The sequence below is a fragment of the Dasypus novemcinctus genome, chromosome 23 (assembly GCF_030445035.2).
Source record: "Dasypus novemcinctus isolate mDasNov1 chromosome 23, mDasNov1.1.hap2, whole genome shotgun sequence".
Classification (NCBI taxonomy): Eukaryota; Metazoa; Chordata; class Mammalia; order Cingulata; family Dasypodidae; genus Dasypus; species Dasypus novemcinctus.
Window position 1 is genome coordinate 45,704,717 of NC_080695.1, and position 20,832 is coordinate 45,725,548.

A 20,832-nucleotide genomic window follows, 5' to 3' on the forward strand; every position below is an offset into this window, starting at 1 on the left:
ATTCCAGGTGGGGAAACACAGGAGCACAGTCATGGGAACAGGGAGGCACAGGAGAGGATTGAGGGGTGAGAGCGATCTGGTGCAGGGGTACAGGGCCTTAGGGTGGTCAGGAGGACCCAGATGCCATGCCCTGAGGCCTAGGATTTCCCTTTTATTTAGAGCCCAAAGCTTACCAAATGCTTTTTTTTATTTTTATTTTTGTCAGGTTCCTGGGATTAAACCCAGGAATTCTTCATGGGGAACAGGTGGTCACCCACTGAGTTATACTCACTCAATGTCTGACTATTTAAAATCCCTTGAGCAGAACATGAAAGGGCCCAGGATGCCAAGAAGAGGGCAGAGGTAAGACTCTGCCCACTTCAGCCATCGCAGAGCATTGAAATTCCAGCATCACTATAGAGCACTGATGCTAAACCAATCCTGTTGTTAACCATTGCAATCCTGCCTTTATAAAGTTAGAAAACTGGGGCTCAGAGTGTTCAAACCCTCAGTGTACCACTTCTCAGTGCTGAGAACTTGATCAAGTTCCTTTACCTCTCTGTACTTCAGCTTCCTTATTTATATTAAAAGAGGGCAGTACACTCTGGCTTCCAAATTGTTTTGATGATGAAGTTCAAGCACTTTAAAGTTAGTGCCTGACATATCCTAAACTCCCAGTAAGTATCAGTGATTGGTATCTATATTATGATATTTTGTGATGACTTGTGCAGGGTCTGCCTGCCCATCTCTAAGCTGTCAGCTCCATGGAGAAAGAACCCTCTCCAATTTTTTTCCCAATTCTGGGCTGTAACATGGTGGGCCCCTGGCAGGACTAGAGAAATGAGGCAAATGATGGATGAATTGCTTAGCTATAACTTCACTTACTGGTAACAATCATGCTGGAGTGGCCAATAGACCTGAGGTCAGGAGTACTCTTTGTAGTCCCTTCCCTACCACTGTCTTGGATTGAGTTAACCTAAACAAGATCTAAGGCTACCACTGCCACCAAGCCTCCACATTTGCCCTCAGCCAGGGCTGACCAAGCTCCAGCTCCATGTAGGCTCCTCTGCATGGATGCAGGATGGCTCCCAGGACCCGGTCCTGCCATCAGCAGAGGCCTCACTCGGTGTTCTTGCTGCAGGGAATCTAAACATCCCTCCCCAATGGCTTCTGAGCTCCCCAAGGACAGGATCCAGTCCCACTCAGCACTGAATCCCAGTGCCCAGCAGGTGCCTTGTGTACACCAGAGCTAGGAGGGGTTTGAATGGATAAAGCATGACAACCTCTTGGAAGTCCACAGGAAGGAACAACAAGAGGAAAACAACTGTCCATGATTCAAGGGCATGAGTATTCTAATAAATGGACCTGAAATGTTCTATGGGAACTTGGAGGAGGAAACTGTTCATGCTGCCTGTGGAATGCCAGGGAAATTTCCCTAGAAGAGGTGACAAATGAGCTTTGTCCCACTGAATGTGCCAGAGGACATTCCTTATGCCTGATGAATGGAGGACAAGGAGATCCTTCAGCACTGACATTCAGTCTGGAAGTGTGAGGTCTTATTAAGCAAAATAAATACTAAGAAGGAAGCTCATCTCAGTGCTATCGACTTCTCTTTTATCCAGGGTTCCAGACAAGGGCAGACATAGTGGATGAGGACAAGTGTGATGACATTTCAAGGAACCGATTAAATCTCAGGAGGTGGAGAGCCAGGAGTACCTGTTCTTCTGTGTCCCAAGCTGACTCCTCCTGTGTCCAGGATCAGACATGACACTAGGGATGTTGCAGAGACCTTGGGAACCTCCAGGATGCAGGCATCCCTTGAATCACAACTCCTGATCCTCAGAAGCCACCTTTGTCTTATTGTCAGCAATGGTTTTAGGGAGATGCACAGATAAGATCACTTGGAAAACCCATTCACCTATGAGCATGGGTTCAAAAGTCCCTGGGCACCCACTCTTGGTCAAATTCTACGTTGCCCAGGGGGAAATGGAAAGGAGAAATGAGTTTATATGGCTACGAGTCTCTAAAAAAGAGTCTGGAGGCTGTCAGAAGGATTGCCCTTATGCACAACTGAGCAGAGTCTGAGAGACAGATAAAGCAGATACAACCCCCAGATATCGGTTCCTTCGAGGGCTAAAGAGACCCATGGGAGTTATGGTCATGGCCGATGGGGTTAACTACCAGGTCAGATGGCCCCTCTTTGGAGCTGGTGTTTATGTGTGATGAATCTTGACTCAGATGGGATCTCTCTTCATAAGACTTTCATGCTAATGTGCTGGAGGTGCAGTTAGTGTCGGGGTTTAAGATATATTTAGGGGATTTGAATCTCTGGACTGACAATGTGATAGCCAGGTCCTGAGCCTCAACAGACTCCAGCACCTACAATCTGACTTATTGGGCTCACCACACTCAGCTAAGATGGAGTTGAAGGAGGACAACCACCACACCATGGAGCCTAGAGTGATTACAACTGAAAGTGGGAGGATTGCATCCAGCATCCATGTGGAATCTGAGCCTCCTCTTGACATAGAGGTGCAATGGACACAACCAATCCAATGTCCACATAGAAAAGGTGGCATTGGATTGAGAAAAGTGAACATGATGGCTGATGGGTATGGGGAAAGGCAGGAAGAGATGAGAGGTGGAGGCGTCTTTGGGACATGGAGCTGCCCTGGATGGTGTTTCAGGGGCAATCACTGGACATTGTAAATCCTCACAGGGCCCACTGGATGGAATGGGGGAGAGTATGGGCCATGATGTGGACCATTGACCATGAGGTGCAGAGGTGCCCAAAGATGTACTTGCCAAATGCAATGGATGTGTCATGATGATGGGAAGGAGTGTTGCTGGTGGGGGGGAGAGGTGGGGTGGGGGTGGTAGGGTTGAATGGGACCTCATATATATATATTTTTTAATGTAATATTATTACAAAATCAATTAAGAAAAAAGGAAAAAAAAAAAAAAAAAAAGAAGCAGGGGCCCAGGCAAACTAGTTCTTGTAGCCCTGGGGTAAGAATAGGGCAGATGACAGTGGGACAAGGAGACTGGTGCCTGGCTGTTCTCTTTTTCTCTGTCTCCCATGGACACCAGCTCAGCTCCTCTCACGCCCCACCTTCTCCTCCCTGCCTCACTGTACCTTTTCTCTCTCTTAACTGACTTTCTCACCTTACTTCTTGGCTCCTTCATCTGTTCAGCTTGCAAGCCATGTTTATTAGCCACGCCCTTCCTTTAGGTGCTTAAAAATGTTACATTTCATTGTTTGTATAGTGGAAGTGGTCATTGTTTTTCCCACAACCCTTGAAACATCTGGGGGCATTGGGGACTGACCCCCACCCACATAGACCACTGAATCCACCTCCAGCACACATGCAACTGCTCTTTCTTCCACCGACCATGGAAAACTCCTTTCCTAAGTTACCTTCCCTCCCCTTCTTGGGGACACAGGGTCTTTCTGGGGCCCTTCTGCAAACAACCACCCATCACCCCCAGGAGGCCTTGGTGCCTCCTAGACATGAGCAGTTAAAGTTTGGATAGGCTTTGGCCAGCAGAGTGAGCACTAGGGCCACGCCATCTTCTTTTTTAACCTGTAGGCCAAAGGGCAACCTTGGTGGGGCTCCTGCTTCCAATTAGCTCCCTGATGCCCCCACCTGTTATTTCCTGGCAACTGTGACTTCCTGATGTGGCCACTAGGTTCTTTCATTCTTCCTGGCCTCACAATGACCTGAAATGGCTTTGCTTTTTCAAACATAGGATAGAAGAAGGCATGGTAAAAACAGAAATCATCTACATTAAATTTGGGTTCTTTTAGCCACACTTGCCTGGGAGCCACACTTGTCTATTTCTACAGTGGAAAAGGAAAATGGAGCTTGGGGCTTAGAAGCCCACGTTCCCAAGGCAGCTCCTCTTCTCTCTGCTGAGACTCTGATGTGTCTCTTTCATTCCCTGGGCCTCACATTTCTTCACAAGTAAGATGGGAAAGAAAATGTAGACTTTGGTATTTGCTAGGAATAAGTGGGCTCTCTGGAAACAGCTTTTAAAAAAAGCAATGTGTCAAAGTGAAGGTCTATCCAAATATTTTTCACAGGGTTCATGGGTCAAATGAAAGAAAAGGTTTACAGTAGCTTGAAAATTAAGATAGCAACAGTGCTATGTTTTCTTGAGAGGACAGAGGTTTCTTTAAAATGAATTCTTGGCAAGGCTGGCTCCTTTCTCTGTCCGTTCCCCATGGTCCTATGTGAGTGTGTGTGTAAACTTTCTTGTATTGGGGTGGTAATCAGCATATTTCATCCTAGCCTATCAGAATAGACAAAGACCCTAGACACACTGGGTGTTGTCAAAACAAAACTTGCCCCAGATTTGTGCAACAAGCAAGGATGAATTCATCATTACCACCCTGTTTGGGGAGAGACAGAACAAATTCCACTGAAGCACAGGCCAGCCTGCTCTGTGAGGCTGGGGGTGGGTGAGCAGAAACCCCAGGAAGACTGGATTGGGGGTCACACCTGTGGTGAGGGATTGACTGAGGCTGCTGCCAAGAGTCCCCCAGTGTGGAGGGATTTCCTCAGCAGTGATGTGGCCTCCTGGGGTTCTGGAGGCTGGAGGAGAGGAAGAGGCAGGGAAGGAACTGCCTGGTCAGGGGCCTCTCAGCCCAAGGGGAGCCTAAAGGCCTGAGTGAGGGGGAGCAGGAAGGGGAAGATCAGGGACCAGTGTGAGATTAAGAAATTTTAGGGCCTGAGAGTACCTTCTTTCCTTTGTTTTTCTGAATTGTGGATGGATTTTCTCTGTAGTCCCACAGCTACAGATTTAGTTTTGAGGTAGTCAGGACAAGGCTGAGAGTGGGCAGAGGCACACAAGGAGCTAGGCAGGCAGCTTGGTCAAGACAAAGAAAACCAGTCCTGGTTGGGGTCCTGAGGCCCCTGCCATGAAGCATGAACCTTTTAGGTGACAGATCATAGGGAGGTCCTGGGGTCCCAGAAAAGGGGCAGGGAGTCTAGGCTGGTGCTTGGGGGACTCAAGGCCATGATAGTTTACCAACCAGTACAGTAGTGCCTGACAACTGTCACCACCTGCTGTTTCACAAATTCCCACAAAGACATTTTCTTCCCTGTGGCAGACTCACAAAATCAAACAGCTTGCACAGAAGCTCAGGGTAAGGAGAAGTTACTCTTTGAGCTCCACACAAAATAAATGAGGGGAGATGCCATTCCCAGGAGCCAGCCAGGGTGGGGAGTGGGTGGGGACAGATGCAGTCCAGGGTGAAGATCAGAGCCAGGGTCAGAGCCACTCACCTGGCCACTCCCCAATCCTCTAGTCTCTGAAAGCCCCTGAGGCTTTCTTAAGCCCAGCAGTGAATGTGCAGGTGTTTGTCTATTTCACAAGCTGTCCAGGCCCACTCAGGGCAAACTATATTATGGACTTCCAGTATGAACTTCACATCAGTCTTATTGAGATATAATTAACACACCAGGGAATTGGGCGTGGCTCAACTGATAGAGTGCCTGCCTACTACATGGGAGGTCCACGGTTCCAACCCAGGGCCTCGTGGCCATATGGTGAGCCGGACCACATGCAGCACTGCTACAAGGAGTGCCATGCCATGCAGGGGTGTCCCCCACATAGGGAACCCCACGATCAAGGAGTGCACCCCATATTGAGCTGCCCCACATGAAGAAAGTGCAGCCCACCCACGAGTGGGGCCACCCACAAGGAGAGCAGACATAGCAAGATGACACAACAAAAAGACAGATTCCCATGCCATTGACAACAAGAGAAGTGGACAAAGAACATGCAGCAAATAGACACAGAGAACAAACAACTGGGGTGAGGGGGGAGAAGGGGAGAGAAATAAATCTTAAAAAAATAATCTGTGATTAATTAAAAAAAAAGAGACAGATTCCCAGTGCCGCGGAGAATGCAAGCAGCCTCAGAACACACACGAATGGACACAGAGAGGAGGGGAGGATGAAAGGGGAGAGTAATAAAATAAATCTTTTAAAAAAAATTAACATAACATAACTTTAGCCTTTTAAAGGGCCATTGTCAGAGTATTTAGTGTATTCAGAAGGTTGTAAAACCATAACGACTACCTAATCGCAGAAAAGTTTCAATAATTCCAAGTGAAATCCTGGACCCAAGAGTAATAACTTCCCCCCTACGACCCTCAACCCAGCCCCTAGCAACCACTAATCTATCTTCTCTGTGTGGATTTGCCCAATGTGGAACCTTCATACCAAAGGAATCCTGTAAGTGGCCACTAGTGTCCAGCTTCTTTCACTTACCATTATGTTCTTCAGGCCCCTTCCGTTCCAGCATGTATCTCTACTTCATTATGTCTTATGGCTGAGAATATCCCATTTGATGCATAAACTACATTCTCTGTAAGCCTTCATCATTTATGGCCATTGGAGTTGTTGGTATTTTCTGGCTATGATGATACCAAATGTTCCAGATTTGACCATAAGACCTTTACCTGAAGACATCTGGGGCATGTAAATGACAGTTGCTGTGTGGGCACCGGGAGGGATACATGAGGTGTGGCTCTGGGAAGCTCACAGCTGCCACTCTGTGCTGTAGCTAGCACCTGTCTCAGGAGCTAGAGCCCCCATCCCAGTTGGCCAGTAAGAGATTCAAAGCCAAACACCTACCGGAAAGCATCAAGCTTTAGAGCAAAAAGTGATTTCCCTGTCCTGGGCATTAAGTGCGGGTTGTCTTTGGACTCAGGGAACCATCAGGCTAAGCATGGGCTTGGGAAGACTGATGATTTAGCCACAGGATCTCAGCTCTATACCAAAACAACCCTGTGACTGGAGCAAGTTGCCCCATCTCTGGGCCTGTTTCCTATTCTGTGAAATGGGATGATGCTGCATGATGTCTGAGGTAGTCAGAGCATTTAGTAGGGTGCAGTGGGAGCTGTGTAGGGATTTGTTTGCATCCTGGGGGAAGCCCCCAAAGTAAGCTGACCCTCATTTCCAGCCACCATGTCCCTGAATCCAGTGGTGTCAGCACCATCCACTCCAGTGTCCAGCACAGGTGGAGCCAAGGCTTCAGCAGCAGGGATGCAGCTGACTCGTGTCCTATACATACAGCTGATGCCTCCAGTTCTAAGGTAAAATCCACCCGGACCATGTCTCAGATTCCAAAGATGGCCAGGAATTTAAAGAGAATGCCCACCTCCTCTCCGTGTTGGCCCTCCCCTCACCCTCCCTTCCCTGTGCCTGTTTGCCACCCCCATCCACAAAGGTCTTGATGATTGTTGACTGCTAAAGAACTTCTAGAACTGATAGGAGCTTCTAGAGCAGCCCAGGGCTGCCCTGAGCTTCCAGACCTTCTGCTTATCTTTGTATTCCCCATCACAGAACTCATCCGTAGTCACATCAGCATCTGGAGGAATGCCTTCTTCATCTCCCTCCATCCAATCCAGGGCCATGCAGACCAACCACATGCATGGTTACTCACATGTGCTCTATAAATGGCAAGGGGGGCCCTGCGGCATTGTCCATGTTAGCCTGTATGAGGACAACGTCAAGTACAAGAGTATCCTGGTGAGCTGGGCATGTGGAAATCCCCTGGGGCCCCTCAGTGGTTCAGGCAGTTGACACATAAGGAAGAGCATGTTCCATCCCTGCCTTCATGGAGCAGACTTCCTGGTGGATGGTGAAAGACAGACAACCACCTCCAGAGGCAGGAAGAGTGTGAGTTCAATGGCAGTCAGGGCTAAGGATAGTGGACATAGGGGCTGAGGCTGGCACGTGGAGTGAGCACGGCCTGGGAAGAGCTTGCTGAGGTGGCCCCAGAGAGGATCAGGGAGGGGACAGCCCACCAGGCCCAAGGAAGACATGTGCTGGGCAGCCCCTGGATCAGCCAGGAGCCCAGGGCCTGAAGGAACAGGAACCAAGGGGAAGAGGTGGGTCCAAAGAGGTGTGGGTCACATCAGGCCCTGTGACTGCTAGACAGAGCTTGACTTTCTCATGGGGGGAGACAGAGCCACTGAAGGGTCAGAGGAGAACAGGGATAGCAGGTGACTTTTGGCCTCAAAGTGGAGGTTGAGCTGATGCATGCAGATACCAGCCAGTTAGGGCTGCTGCTGTGACCAGCATGGACAACAGCGTCTGCCCCAGGACAGTGGCCATGAAGGTGTGAGCAGGGGTAGATGCTGGATGGGATGTGCATATGGAGCCACGCCTGGCCCCTGCACAGAGACTGGGCCTAAGAGCCTTGTTCCATAACCACCCCGGGTGCTCCTCTCTTGTGGCCAGGAGCAGGGGTAGTTTCACTAAGCTCTCCCTTGTCTGACCCATGTCCTGATCCTGCCTCCAGATTGGCCCTCATTTCAAGGTAACTGCATTCTAGACCTTGCTGACCACAATTGCATCCTGGAGCCCAGGGCAGTCCTGCTGACCTGTAGCGTATCATTCAGCCCCTCCTCCTCTCTGACATTTGGGTTCACACTGGATGTGTGCTATTTCCTGGTGTTCACTGCTATCTGGAGGGGTCCTGGAGGGTCAGAGGCATGGCAGGGGAACACCATTTCCCATGATTGGGAGGCAAGAATTGAGAGCGTGAGGGCCAGATTTCACTCCTCAGTTCCCACAGTCTGTTGCATGGTCACTCTTTGGCCCCTGAGTTCTTGGCCTCATTCCATGATCTCTTGTGGGTCCAAGGGAAGAGCATGTGGCCCCTATAGACCCCACCCTGAAAAGACTTGGCCCATAGGATTTCTGGCAGCTGCACTGTGAGGGATCAGGCTCCAGGACTCAGGCCCTGAGAGTCTGTCCCTGATCCACCATAGGTGACCAGCCAAGATAGGGCTCTAGCCATGATCAGCAAGGCCCTGGAAGAACACAACCTGCATCAAGACAAGCCAGAAGACTACAGTCTGGTGCAAATCATATCAGACAATCGAAGTAAGTCAGGAGGAGTGTTGGAGAGGGTGGTGTTGGAGGGGGTAGGCATGAGCCCTGTCCACAGCCTAAAGATCCGAGGCCCACTGGTTCCAGTATACCTGACAGCAGGGTGAGAAGGCACCCTGTACAAAAACAAGGTGCTGATGGCAGCCCACAGGGCCCACAGCACCTTCTCCCTACCTGCTCTATCTCCCTGTGTACCCTTCCCTGGATGTGACCCAGGCATTGGGAACCTAGATCAAAGCTAACACCATTGAAGTTCCCAAAGAAAGGGCTTTTTGCAAGATGGTGAAGAAGAGGGGCTCAACTTGAAGGGTGTTCTGTGATACTGCACCTCCAAAAGCACCATGACTGATGGACACAAGTGCCAAATATGCACAGACCATCTTGTTATGATAGTGAAAACTAGACAAAGTCTCCTCGATCCCCTTTGGAGGCTTGAGGGAGCCACCTCAGTATTCTAGGAAGTGGGGAAGTGAAAGAATCCAGAATAGCACTGACCCAGAGCCAGACTTCCTGACTCTGAGCCCTTAGATCAGTTAATCACACTCCTGGGCCTGCTCCTTATCCCCATAGGGGAGAGAAAATCCAGCATCGAATGCACACATAGCATGCCTGTGCACAGTAAGGGTAACTTATTCTCAGTGAGCTGATCCTCCTCTCCCAGCCATTAACCCAGGCAAAGTAAAATAACTCCCACCTTTCCTAGAAGGAGGTTCGAAATCCTCTCCCATCTTTCAAATGAGAAATTGCAGCTGGGAGGTGTGAAATAGGGCAGAAGGACCTGTCCTACAGAACAGGAAGACTGAGGACTGGAGCAATTAAGAAAGGAGATGAGTCACCATGTCACTGAAGCCAGAGCATGAACTCCAGTCTGGTGTTTCTTTCTAGCTTGTTCTAGGCCACAAAGACAGTTGGAAAATAGGGTCAAAGTGTAAATACTTTAGGATCCCGCTCAGAAGGCCTGGCTCAGGTGGTCTTTGCTGGGCCTTAGTGGTCTTGTCCTGGGTAGTGCTGGATTTGGTGTATGTGCACTGGGTTCTAGAAAGTCAATTTCAGCCCCTAGATCCTGAGCAGTGCAGCTGGCAGGGCATGGGGGTGAGAGTACATGACCTCATGGCAGCTCCATTCTGAGGATGGCAGTTAGAGTCAGAGTCACTCTTTAATTAAGTGTCCTTCATTGTTAGCTGCACCTCTGCAGAGTCTTTCCTTCAGGCAGGTGTCACTCCCAGGGCTCCTTTATGGTCCTGGAGTTGGAATAGGGAATTAAGGTCCCTGGCTGGGGCCTTCTCTCATGTGGGCACAAGTGTTGGGGTGTCCTGGGGCCTCCAGGGCACAGCTGACCACCCTTCTATCCCACCCCCCAGTGCTGCAGATCCCACACAGTGCAAAAGTTTACTACACTATGGATCCCTCAGCCCATCACCATTTTCTTCTCCTGAAGCAAAACACACCTATGGTTGCCAAGGTGAAGGACAGAGCTATCTCAGCCCTTCTGGGGAGTATGCAGAAGGGACCCAAGTACCAAAAGGGGAAATTCTAAATGGCCCTGATGCCTGCCAGCTCAGGGTCCCCCTTCTCAGGTCTGCCTGGCCAAGTAGTTTTGCTCACCCCAACCTCAGTGGGCCAGGCCAGGCAGGCACTTCCCTGATATGTCCCTGATCTATGTCTGAAATAACCCACTTTCTCGATAAATAAAAAAGAGCTTCTAGCTCTCTTTATTGAACAGGCCTGTAAGTAAAGAAAATCTGGTAGCAAAATCCTTCTCTCATGTGTAGATTTTGGTCTCTAAATGTTATTTTACATGGAAAGAGAAGAGGGCACCTGGGAGGTATGTGTGAGTCCAGGTCTTGGACAGGAAATGCATGAGAGGTCCCTGACAATTCTTGCATCCTGGAGAGCAAGGAATGGACCCAAACCCACAGGACAGGTTTTCAAAACATGAAAGGAGCCAACTGCAGGGTCTTATGGTGACCCAGGAGCCACCAGGACCATCCCGCTCCTACTATGGCCTGATTCTGTCCTGGCCTCACTGGTCCTTCTCACTGAGCTGCTCCATGGCTGCAAACCAGGCTCCAAATGATTCATGTGGCACAAGGGCCTCATAGCAGCAGCCCGCCTGGAGCTGCTGGAGCTCCTCCACCATCTGGTATTCCTGGGGCCAAGGAAAGGAAGATGTATCATCAAAACCTGGGTGGGCTTGCTGGGTGGGACGGGGTCCAGGGGCTGGTTTTAGTCCTGTGGATCCCCCACCTCTTCACTCCCTTCCAGGCTCTGCCTGCCCTCAGGGCTGACTTCACACAGCTCATCCTCCTAGAAGTTGTTCTTCATCCCATGCACAACCCCACCCACTATCCCCCTCAATTTCAGAGGAAGCTATGAGCAGCCCTGGGGGGTCCTGCCCAGGAGGGTCTCTGTTTATTACCCTGACCCCACCCCAGCCCCACCCCTGTAGTGATGGCCACAGCTACTCACCTTCCTTTTTTTTTCGAAATTGATCTTCCTTCCCTGGAAGGCAGAGAATTTGCATTCATCATAAAGGGGCTCCTAGCCATTGCCAAGCCCATTGCCCCTCTGCCCCTGTCATGCTTTACTACTGCAGGTTCAACATGCACTGGGCAGCCCAGACCACAGATGGACTCAGGCAAGCCCCTCGCTTCCTTTAGTGGGGACTGGGAGTGGTGACAGAGACCTTCCAGTCCAAGTTGTGATGAACCAATGGAGAGAAGGCCCCTTGGACCAGCCTCCATCTACTCTTCTGTAAGAAGTTCATGGCACCCCAGCTCCCAGGGCATCTGTGAGGCTCCCAGGAGACATGATGTGCTCACTGCTGAGAGCTCAGGGCTCACAGAAGGACCTGTCCACCCAAGCCTCAGGGCCCCTTTCCCACCCTACCCTGGCCCCCGAACAACTCACATCCAGATACTCTGGCATGGCATACTCCAAAAGCAAAAATTGTGTGAGGAAAGTTCTCAGGCATGGGACCACACCTTGGATGTCACCCTGTGGCATTGGATAGGGTGGGGATGAGCACAGGCTCTCAGGTGCCCCCAAGACACCACTTGGGAAACTCCTCAGTCTCAGACTCCAGGGACCACCCAGTCTTCCTCTAGGACACTTTGCTGTAACCCTTAAGTTCCCCTTAAAGTCTCCAAAGACCCCAAATTTCTCTGCAGCCACCTCCCAGGACTGACTTTTCTTCAGTAACCATGTGTACCCCTCCCCTCCTCCAGCCACCCTGAGTCAGCTCCTCAAGGTTCTTGCTCTGACTGGCTGCAAGGAGACCCCCAGGATTCCCACAGCTCACCGTCCTAAGGCCAGGAGAAGGGACATTGAAGGGAGGCTTTCCAGGCTCAGTGGACTGGAGGGGCAGGTGTGAGAAGGGCCCCCATCCTGATTTGGAGGCCACCTCACCCCAACTCCTTTGGCTTCAGGCACACTCACCCTCTCTTGCTGCTGATGCTGCCTCTGGACTATTTGGGGATTTGCCTCCAGGGTGGAGAATTTAGAGATGGACCTCTGCCAGGGTGGAGAATGAGGTCAGTGAGGCCCTCCCCTTCACCCATTGTCCCGTGGGTCTTGAGCACCTGGGAATAGTGGACTGAGGGAAATCTGCTGCCACCACATGCACAATGTCCCCAGCATGACCTTGTGCATGCGGACTGCTCTCTTGAGCCCGTTTTTTCATCCGTGGTGTGAGGACACAGCACTGAGTCCTACAATGATCCCCTCCCCCTGCCCATGAGCCAAACATCCTTCTTCATCTTCTTCCAGAATAGGCCAGGCTGGATGTTTTCACAGAAACTTTCAGTGAAAAACTAACCACCCCACCTCCTGAGCCCTGACCCCAGCCTCCTCTTTACCTTGATGATCAGCTCACTGCCATGGGAGAGGTTGTGCTCCTTCCAGTAAATCTCTGACAGAGTCAGAAAGAGGCAGAAGCTGTCCCTGGGGGAAGGCAAGAAGGAAGGAAAAGGTGGGAGTGGGGGGGAGGGAGTAAGGGCTGAACCACCTTCTTTTAGCTGCTTGGGACTCGGGCTGCCTGGCTGGGTGGTGTTGAAACTTTGTAAATCTGAGCACTGCAGGACAGTGTGGACTAGTGAGCTGAGCTCTCATGTGTGCACAGCAGGGACTCCCATCCCTTTCCATGAGCAGCTCTTTTTGCACATGCTTTTTTCATTTGGACAGAGTGTGTTGCTGAGAAGCAAACACTTAACATGCTCCCATTTGGCTCCACTCCATAAGGGACGGAGGAGGGAAGTGGTGTTGAGGCAAAACAGCTCACCTCAGGTGATATGGAGACCTAGAGCTACAATCTTTCTGGCCCTACCCAGGAGCTGCTGCCTCCCAGACTCCCTAAGTGGCAATTTCCCCAGGTCCCTCGCCCAATCTTATGTCCCCTAAAGAGAGGCCTGCCCACCTGGAAACTTCCTCCCATGTCTTCAATAGACAGAGGAGTGGATAGCTCTGGAGACCAGAGATGACGGCATAGAAGGACGATTGGTTATGGAGGATTCGGCACTCCTGGGAGGGAGACAGATTCACCATGAGAGTGGGTGTGGGTGTCCCCCTGCTCCAGCTTCAGCTCCCACAGCTGATATCCACTCCCAGGATGAGATAGACACTGACAGAGGCCCTGAGGCACATCATGGACACAGAGTGACACCCACAGTCGTCCTGAAGGGGTAGCCTTGTTTGGAAGGGAGGATAGTGCAGGACTGTGCTACAGGCCAGGAGGGCCTGTGGTCCTGAGAGCCAATAAGTATAAAGTGGGGTTTCAGGACACCAGAGAGAGCCCCCTGAACATACCCTGGCCACCTCGATCCAGTGCTCCACCACCCTGGCCCTGGCTGGGTCCTTCATGCTCTGGTTCCCGATGCAGGTGGACATGACACAGTTTATCACCCGGTTGAAATGGGTGATGGTGGCATGGACGGTGGGCGCCATTTCTTCTTTGCATTTTTTGTTACGCTGGGACCAGATGGAGCCCAGGCAGTGATAGGGCACCACCTTCTTGAAGAGATCCTGGGGAGGAGGGGATGTCAGGAACCATGCCAAGCTCAGATGCCCTAGGCCCTCCTGACCTAGGCCAGGGTCCAGTGGTCTCAGGTGGGGCTTGGCAGGCTGAGGACAGGGTGTGTTCATTGTTCCCTGAGGGGACCTAGCACTCTAGAGTCCTCAGCCCCAAGGCCTGCAGGGGAGAGGGCTCCATTTTCAAGTCCATCTCACAGCCCCCAGCCCCCAAGGTGCCTCAGACTTCCACAGGCCCAGGTAGCACCATCAACCCTCATTATAATGCATCCTCGGATGCCATGTTGTCGGGTGCATGGTCCCTGCCCAAGGACCCAGTACACATAAGGGCCTATCTCGTGTCAATGTGATGGAGAGCACCAGCACTGTGTGGGACCCCATGGGGTTGGCTGCACCACAGTGAGCTCCTTCAAGCCTCCATGATGAAGCCCCCTCAGGCTTTCTATTTCTTTGCTCTCATGTCATGTTCCCAGTCAGTGCATGAGGCAGAGATGGCTACTGCCCAATAGCTACTCTCCAGAGGAGTGAAGCATGGGCTTAGGGAGTAGTAAACTTGCCCAGGTTGAAATTCTGGGAGTGGAGCCAGTGTTTGAACCCAGATCCTAAGATTCTGATTCAGGGGGTGGTAAGGTGGGCAGCAGTTCCCAGAAGGAAGAGCCTCCCAGCCCCACCCTATCATGTCCAGCTGCTCACCACATCCATTCGGGTCAGCTGCTGTGCCACCAGCTCCGGAGGGAAAGCCAGGAGGTTAGCAATCTCCTCACTCAGCCTGATTTCCAAAGGCAAAGTACAAGAGCAGGAAGGTTCCGGGGGTGTGGCCTGCCCCAGTACTGGGTCGAGCCTTGGCACTGGCTCTGGTGGTGGTGCCAGACTTGCCTCCCCCTCAAGAGCCGTTGCTGCTGAAGGCAAGTTAAGAGGCTGTGGTTCCATAAAGGGCACTGACTTGAAATGTGTAGGTGACTCTGGAGGTGGCGGTGGGAGTGCCTCCAGCTCAGGAACTGGTGATAGAGATGGTGATGTGACTTCTTCCAGCATGGCTGCAGGTGCAACATCTGAGGATGGAGCTGGCTCTACTATCAGAGTCGGCATTGATGGTACCTCCACAGGCGTCACAGGCCCTAGCACTGTGGGTAGAAGTGGTGGTGGTGCTAGAGCCACCTTCAGCTCCGGAGCTGGTGCTACATCACCTAATGCTTCAGGCTCTATTTGTTGTCCAAGCACTGGGACAAACTCAGGAGCTGGCAGCAGAGGTGAAGATGGAGCTTCTTCAGGCTCTGGAAGTACCCCTGTGACTGCCACAGGTGGTGGAACTGGCAGTGGATGTTGTCCTGGAGGCATTTGCTGCTCTGGGGCTGACAAATGAGCTGCAGAAGAGGTAAGTTCCAAACCGTGAATTTCTTTAAGTGTCTTTAAGCTCCCACTTGAAGCTCCCACTATCTTTTGGGGAAGATCCAGTCCCCAAAACTGTTCCCAGACATCAGGGCTCCTCTTTGTTCCTGACCTGGTGGCAACCCCTGGTAGTCCCTGCCTATGGATCCATTCCTGGTCCTCACCCCACAAGCACACATGCTCCCATCCTGAGGCGCCCTCACCCTTTGGCTCAGCCTCAATGGGCTCCAGATGGTTCCTCCCTGACAGTAGAGCTATGGCTCGGCACTCCAGGGCAGAGCCAGGAAGATACACCTGGGCGTAGCCCACCAGCAGCTTGAGGCAGGGTGAGCCTGTAGGTTCTGTGAAATCCTCAGCATACCGGTCCATCCAGGTGCCCAGCAGCGAGGAGACGGTGCTGAGGACAGGAGGGGGCAGCAGAGTCAGACACGGGCCTTTCCTTCCACACTGCCCAGGGACCCTCCCGTTGGAAAATCAGGTCCATAAGGACAGGAGAGGTTTTGACTGGTCTCTCCATAGCCGGGCATGGACACATAGTGGGAGCTTCTTCAATATGTCAGTGATAAGGGAAGAAGATCTGTCCTCCTCCCCCGGGCCCTCGTGGCCCTCCCCCCAGGCAACTTCTGCCCTGCACAGCTGCCTCATCCTCTGCCATGCATTGTGTGTGTCTCTTCTTCCCACTGACACTGACCTCCCAAATTTCAGCAGTGCAGCCACCCTGCCATCCATGCAGGCAGACAGGAGTGAGGTCAGGGCAGCTTTGGAGCTGGCTGCTCACCACCTCCTGTTGTGGGTCTGCACAAGGTGGTGTTTGGGCTCCTGGGGTGTGATTGGGCTGTGCTGGCCAAGTGTACTCTGCAGCCAGTGCCCCAGGACCCCACCCACAGCTTCCCTTGACGCCTTTCCATGTGGAGGGGGAAGCCCTCTGGACTCTACTCTCAAGGGAGCTCATAAGATGGGTGGGGCTTTGTGTTCTGCCCAGTCCTTCCCTACCACCTGTCCCCCAAACTCCAACACTGGTCTCTGGAGAGGAGAGCCCCTTACCCTCCCCACCAAGTGCACTTACTTTCTCATTTCCAGGCCTCCTCCTTGCCTGTCTCTGCCACGGAGGCTCCGTCCATATCTAGGGGAGACGTGGGCATGTCACGGCTGACTCTCTTTGAGAATACCCCTGCTTAAGGTGACACCTGTTACAGCCTGCAGCCCCAACTCCAATGGAACCCAGAAGGGCATGGGCTTTGGCTGGCTTTGTTCACTGCATGAATCTGCCTAAGGAAGTGCCTGTACCTAGTAGACGCTTGATGTATATACTTGATGAAGAAGTGCCCTAAGTGGCACCTTCTCAGGCATAGGGTGGGCCTGGACCCCTCTGACAGGCTACACTGGTCCCTCCTCTTACCCACCAAGGTCAGAGGCCCAAAAGGGACCTCAAACTCCCTTAGTAAAGAGGAAACTCGGGGTCAGTAAGGGGGGGAGCCCGAGAGCCTCTTTACTGGGAGGAGGAAAACCCTGTTAAGGAACAACCCTGCCCCGCCAGCCTCCCTGCCCAGGGAGCCAGGCTCAGGGAAGCACTTTCCATGCATCCTCACTCTTAGTCCTTACAATCAACCCTGCAGGTAGGTACCCTGACCCCCCTCCTGCCCAAGGAGGAAACTGAGGCCGGTGGGTGAAATGACAGTTCTGAGACACAAGTTGGGGGCGTAGCAGTCAAGGCAGCAGGGACAGGGTGGGCACTCACCTTCTGAACAACAGGTGCAGGACCTGCTCGGTGGTGGTGAACACGCGGTATGTCCCCAGGAAGGTCTTGACAAAGACAAGGTCCCCCTCCTGGAAGGCGGGCACCAGGTGCTCGGCCAGGTTCTCCCATGGGCCTGCCTTGACCATGCGCACCATGCGGTGCTCCTCCCTCGAGCGGGCCCAGACATTCATCCTCTAGGGTGGGAAGAAGAGTCACATGTGCTGAGGGGCAGAGCTCGGGGGACCCCCGGGTGGGGCTGGGGCTCTGGGCAGTCCTGCTGTATCCAAGCCCTCAGCACCTTGAGGCCAGGGTCACATGCATGCCTCCAGCAGAGAAAGGTCCTCGGCCTCCTTTTGATTTGGAGGTGAGGAGGTCATTGAAAGGTGAGACTCCAGACCTGGCAAAGGACAAGGGCCTGGGTGTCCCTGGGGGAGAAACCCCACTGCAGGGCCGAGGAGCTGAACTGACACCTCAGGGTCTGGCAGACCCACCTGTCAGTAAACGACTTCCTCCACTGCTCATGGGGCCAAAGCCACAACATGATGCCATTTGCCACCCAGAACTAAGACCAGGAAACTAAAGGAAAATGCAAAGAGACAATTCCATATGGGCTGCAGGGATGCTGCCACCCACAGAGACAGCCAGTGGTGATGGAACTGCTCCAGCCTTAGGCAGTTCCTGTGTGGCTCGCTGGTGGTGAAAGGGCTGTGTGTCCTCTACCCACCCTGCCCATTCCAAAGAGCCTCTACTGGGGTGGGGGGAGGGAATATTGCTTAGGACCCATGGTTGGTGCCCAGGTCACCAGTGCTGAAAGGGAAAAGGAAAGGAATGTTCCAGGTCCAGCAGCACTTAAGGCCAAACCGCTGCTCTAAGCCTCCTCGCTTCTGGAATATTGGCAGCCAAGTCAGGCCTCAGCTCCTGACCTGAGAAGGGCAAGAGGATGGTCATGGGAGATGGCAAGAACCCTCCTAAGGAGAGGAGCTGTGTGGCTTGGGGCAGGTGTGGGAGGACAGTCATGAAGACTGCTGCCCGGGGACACGGGGCCAAGGAGTGGAAACAGAAATACAGCAGCCAAATGCACACAGATCTGACGTGGGCCCACCCTGCAGCCCACCCTGCAGGGAAATCCCTGCTAAGGCCTCCTTTCTGAGGTTCTTAAACTTTTGAGGTGACCTCCCCCTGGTCCATGGAATGGCAGTGTGGTGGGGAGTTGTGGGGCCCCAGGTTCCTTGGGAAGTGGGCTATTGGGCACATCAGGGGAGAAAGCCCTGGGAGAGAAAGTGGGGAGTGCCAGATGGGATATAGGCTCTGGGGACCCCCCCACCCTGCTGTTTCATACCCCATTGATCCCTACTCCCACCTGGTACCAGCGCTGGCCCTGGCCAGGGCCTCGACGGACCTGCACCTTCTCTATGTAGACGGCGTAGACGAGCCCCTCCTCCAGCTGTTCCCCTACCATCTGCATGCAGTTCTGCAAACACAGTGCCCAGCAGGTGGGACAAGAGGGTCAGTGAGAGGCCTTCCCCAAACCACAGGGGATGAAGCACTTCTTTGGAGCCAAGATCCAGGTCAGGCCCAAATGGGGGTCACCCTTTCCCTGCAGCCCCATTGGAGAGGAGATGACAGTTCAGGGCTCAGGATTAACACTGGTCCACAGGAGAGCCACCCTCAAGACACACCTTCCCACCCTTCCAGCCATGGCCTGGCAGGTGACAGGGAAGGACCTACTGGGTTCCCATCCCTGACAGCCTGCTGCTTCCCAGGGTGGCCCCTGCTTATGCCTCCCCCACACGGGGTGGTGGATGGGACATGGGGCTGCCAAGGCAGGAGCTCAGTAGTGGCAGGTGCTCAGTTGGCTGTTCCTAGGTCACCCCATGTTACCTTTGGGGACCTCCTGGTCAGTGGCCTGGGGCTTTGTGGCTGAGGCCTGAACCAATTTCGAAAGCCACTGGAAGAGGACTCATTCCTACTTTGGTTGAGGCCTGAGCCTCGGGGTCTGCGAACGCAGCAGGAGAACATCCTGCTCTCTCGAGCGTCTCCTGCCAAGTGAGCTGGGAAGGGGCTGCCTCTGGAATCTGGGGCCTGGTTACCAGGGTTCCAAGTTCTGTTGGGTCTGTGACAAAGGCAGTGAGGTCACCTCCTTCAGTCCCCTTCCCAGTGCCCTCTCAGGACTAAAAACTCCACAAAACTCCCTCTGCATGTCTGTCTGTCTATCCCCCTCACCCAAATCATCTTGTTAAGTGGTCAAAGTTCTGCCCACACGTCCCTCCCCACAGCTTCCTGGAAGGCCGGTGTTCAGCTCGGGCCCGGCTAGGAGGAGACGCACCTGGGTGCGGACCTGACTCCCTTTTCTTTTCAGTTTTGTGACACCACACTAGTTTCTGAGGCTTCCCAACTCTCCTGCCCAATACACTGGGAATCATTCTAGCATCTGCTTCCTGGGCACATGGCCAAGTCAATGTGGGGCAAACACTGCAAACCCCATAGTCTTGTGTAACAGATTGAATTCACAGATATAGACATGGAATAAACAGGAAGGTGATGGAGGTAACATTGAATATAACTCAAATCAGCCCTGGGCAGGCCTGTGTGATCTTCATAAACTCACTCCCACTCCTGGATTGCTGTCTCAGTCTTGTCCCACTGTCATCTGCTCTATTCTTACCCCAGGGCTCCAAGAACTAGTTTGCCTGGGCCCCTGCTTCTTGAACCAAATTACTGAGCAACACAGAACTTGGCCAAGAATGGGTGCCCACAGACTGTTTGAACCCATGTCCATAGGTGCATGTGATTTCCAAGTGATCTTATCTGTGCATCTCCCAAAAATCATTGCTGACAATAAGACAAGGGTGACTTCTGAGGTTCAGGAGCTGTGATTCAAGGGATGCCTGCATCCTGGAGGTTCCCAGGGTCTCTGCAACATCCCTAGTGTCATGTCTGATCCTGGACACAGAAGGAGTCAGCTTGGGACACAGAAGAACAGGTACTCCTGGCTCTCCACCTCCTGAGATTTGATCAGTTCCTTGAAATGTCATCACACTTGTCCTCATCCACTACATCTGCCCTTGGCTGGATCCCTGGATGAAAGAGAAGTCAATGGCACTGAGATGAGCTTCCTCCTTGGTATGTGTCTTGCCTAATAAGATCTCAAACTTCCAGAGTCACTGAATGTCAGTGCTGAAGGATCACCTTGTCTACCATCCATCAGGCATAAGTTGTGCCCTCTGCCACATCATATAGAACAAAGCTCATTTGTCACCTTTTCTAAGAAGTCTTCCCTGGCATTCCCCAGGCAGATGAATAGTTCCCTCCTCCAAGTTTCCATAGAACATTTCAGGTCCATTTATTATAATACTCATGCCCTTAAATCACAGCCAGCTCTTTTCCTCTTCTCACTCCTTCTTGTGGACTTCCAAGGGGTAGACATGCTTTATACATTCGAACCCCGCCTAGCCCTTTTGTGCACAAGGCACACACTGGGCACTGGGATTCAGTGCTGAGTGGGACTGGATCCTGCCCTTGGGGAGCTCAGAAGCCATTGGGGAGAGGTGTTTAAGATGATTGTTGCAAGAACACCAAGTGAGGCCACTGATGGTGGCAGGGCCAAGTCTTCAGAAGCCATCCTACATCCAAGCAGTGGCACGTACATGGAGCTGGAGCTTGGTCAGGCTTGGCTGAAGGCAAATGCAGAGGATTGGTGACAGTGGTAGCCTTAGATCTTGTTTAGATTAAATCGATCCAAGATAGTGGTAGGGAAGGGACTAGAACCAAGTGCTTCTGACTTCAGGTCTA

At 52.3% G+C, this 20,832-nt stretch overlaps 1 protein-coding gene across 2 annotated transcripts; it reads right to left on the minus strand.

Moving 5' to 3' along the window:
- Positions 1-10,573: 10,573 nt before the first annotated feature.
- Positions 10,574-19,477, minus strand: LOC131275581 (ral guanine nucleotide dissociation stimulator-like). Of its 2 annotated transcripts, none has more exons than XM_071211486.1 (13): positions 18,922-19,477; positions 18,401-18,511; positions 17,041-17,129; positions 16,369-16,425; positions 15,506-15,699; positions 14,607-15,277; positions 13,692-13,907; positions 13,303-13,406; positions 12,746-12,830; positions 12,327-12,401; positions 11,799-11,885; positions 11,358-11,390; positions 10,574-11,037 (listed from the first exon to the last, which is right to left on the minus strand). In XM_071211486.1, exons 1-13 carry the CDS (start codon positions 19,057-19,059, stop codon positions 10,912-10,914), a joined length of 1,986 nt encoding a protein of 661 aa, XP_071067587.1. In that variant the 5' UTR covers positions 19,060-19,477; the 3' UTR covers positions 10,574-10,911. The 2 variants fall into 2 exon arrangements, with proteins under 2 accessions (XP_071067587.1, XP_058142305.1); XM_058286322.2 differs by having other exon boundaries at positions 17,041-17,234.
- Between the last annotated feature and the right edge of the window lie 1,355 nt (positions 19,478-20,832).

Bases quoted from the DNA above. Each gene is read 5' to 3' on its own strand.
- LOC131275581 (XM_058286322.2), bottom strand. From the start codon at position 19,059: ATGTTCTCCTGCTGCGTTCGCAGACCCCGAGGCTCAGGCCTCAACCAA. The intron at 15,700-16,368 runs GTAAGTGCACTT...TCCTGTCCTCAG, and splicing joins GGAGGCCTGGAAATGAGAAA to CACCGTCTCCTCGCTGCTGG. The intron at 11,038-11,357 runs GTGAGTAGCTGT...CCTTGGCCCCAG, and splicing joins ATTTCGAAAAAAAAAGGAAG to GAATACCAGATGGTGGAGGA.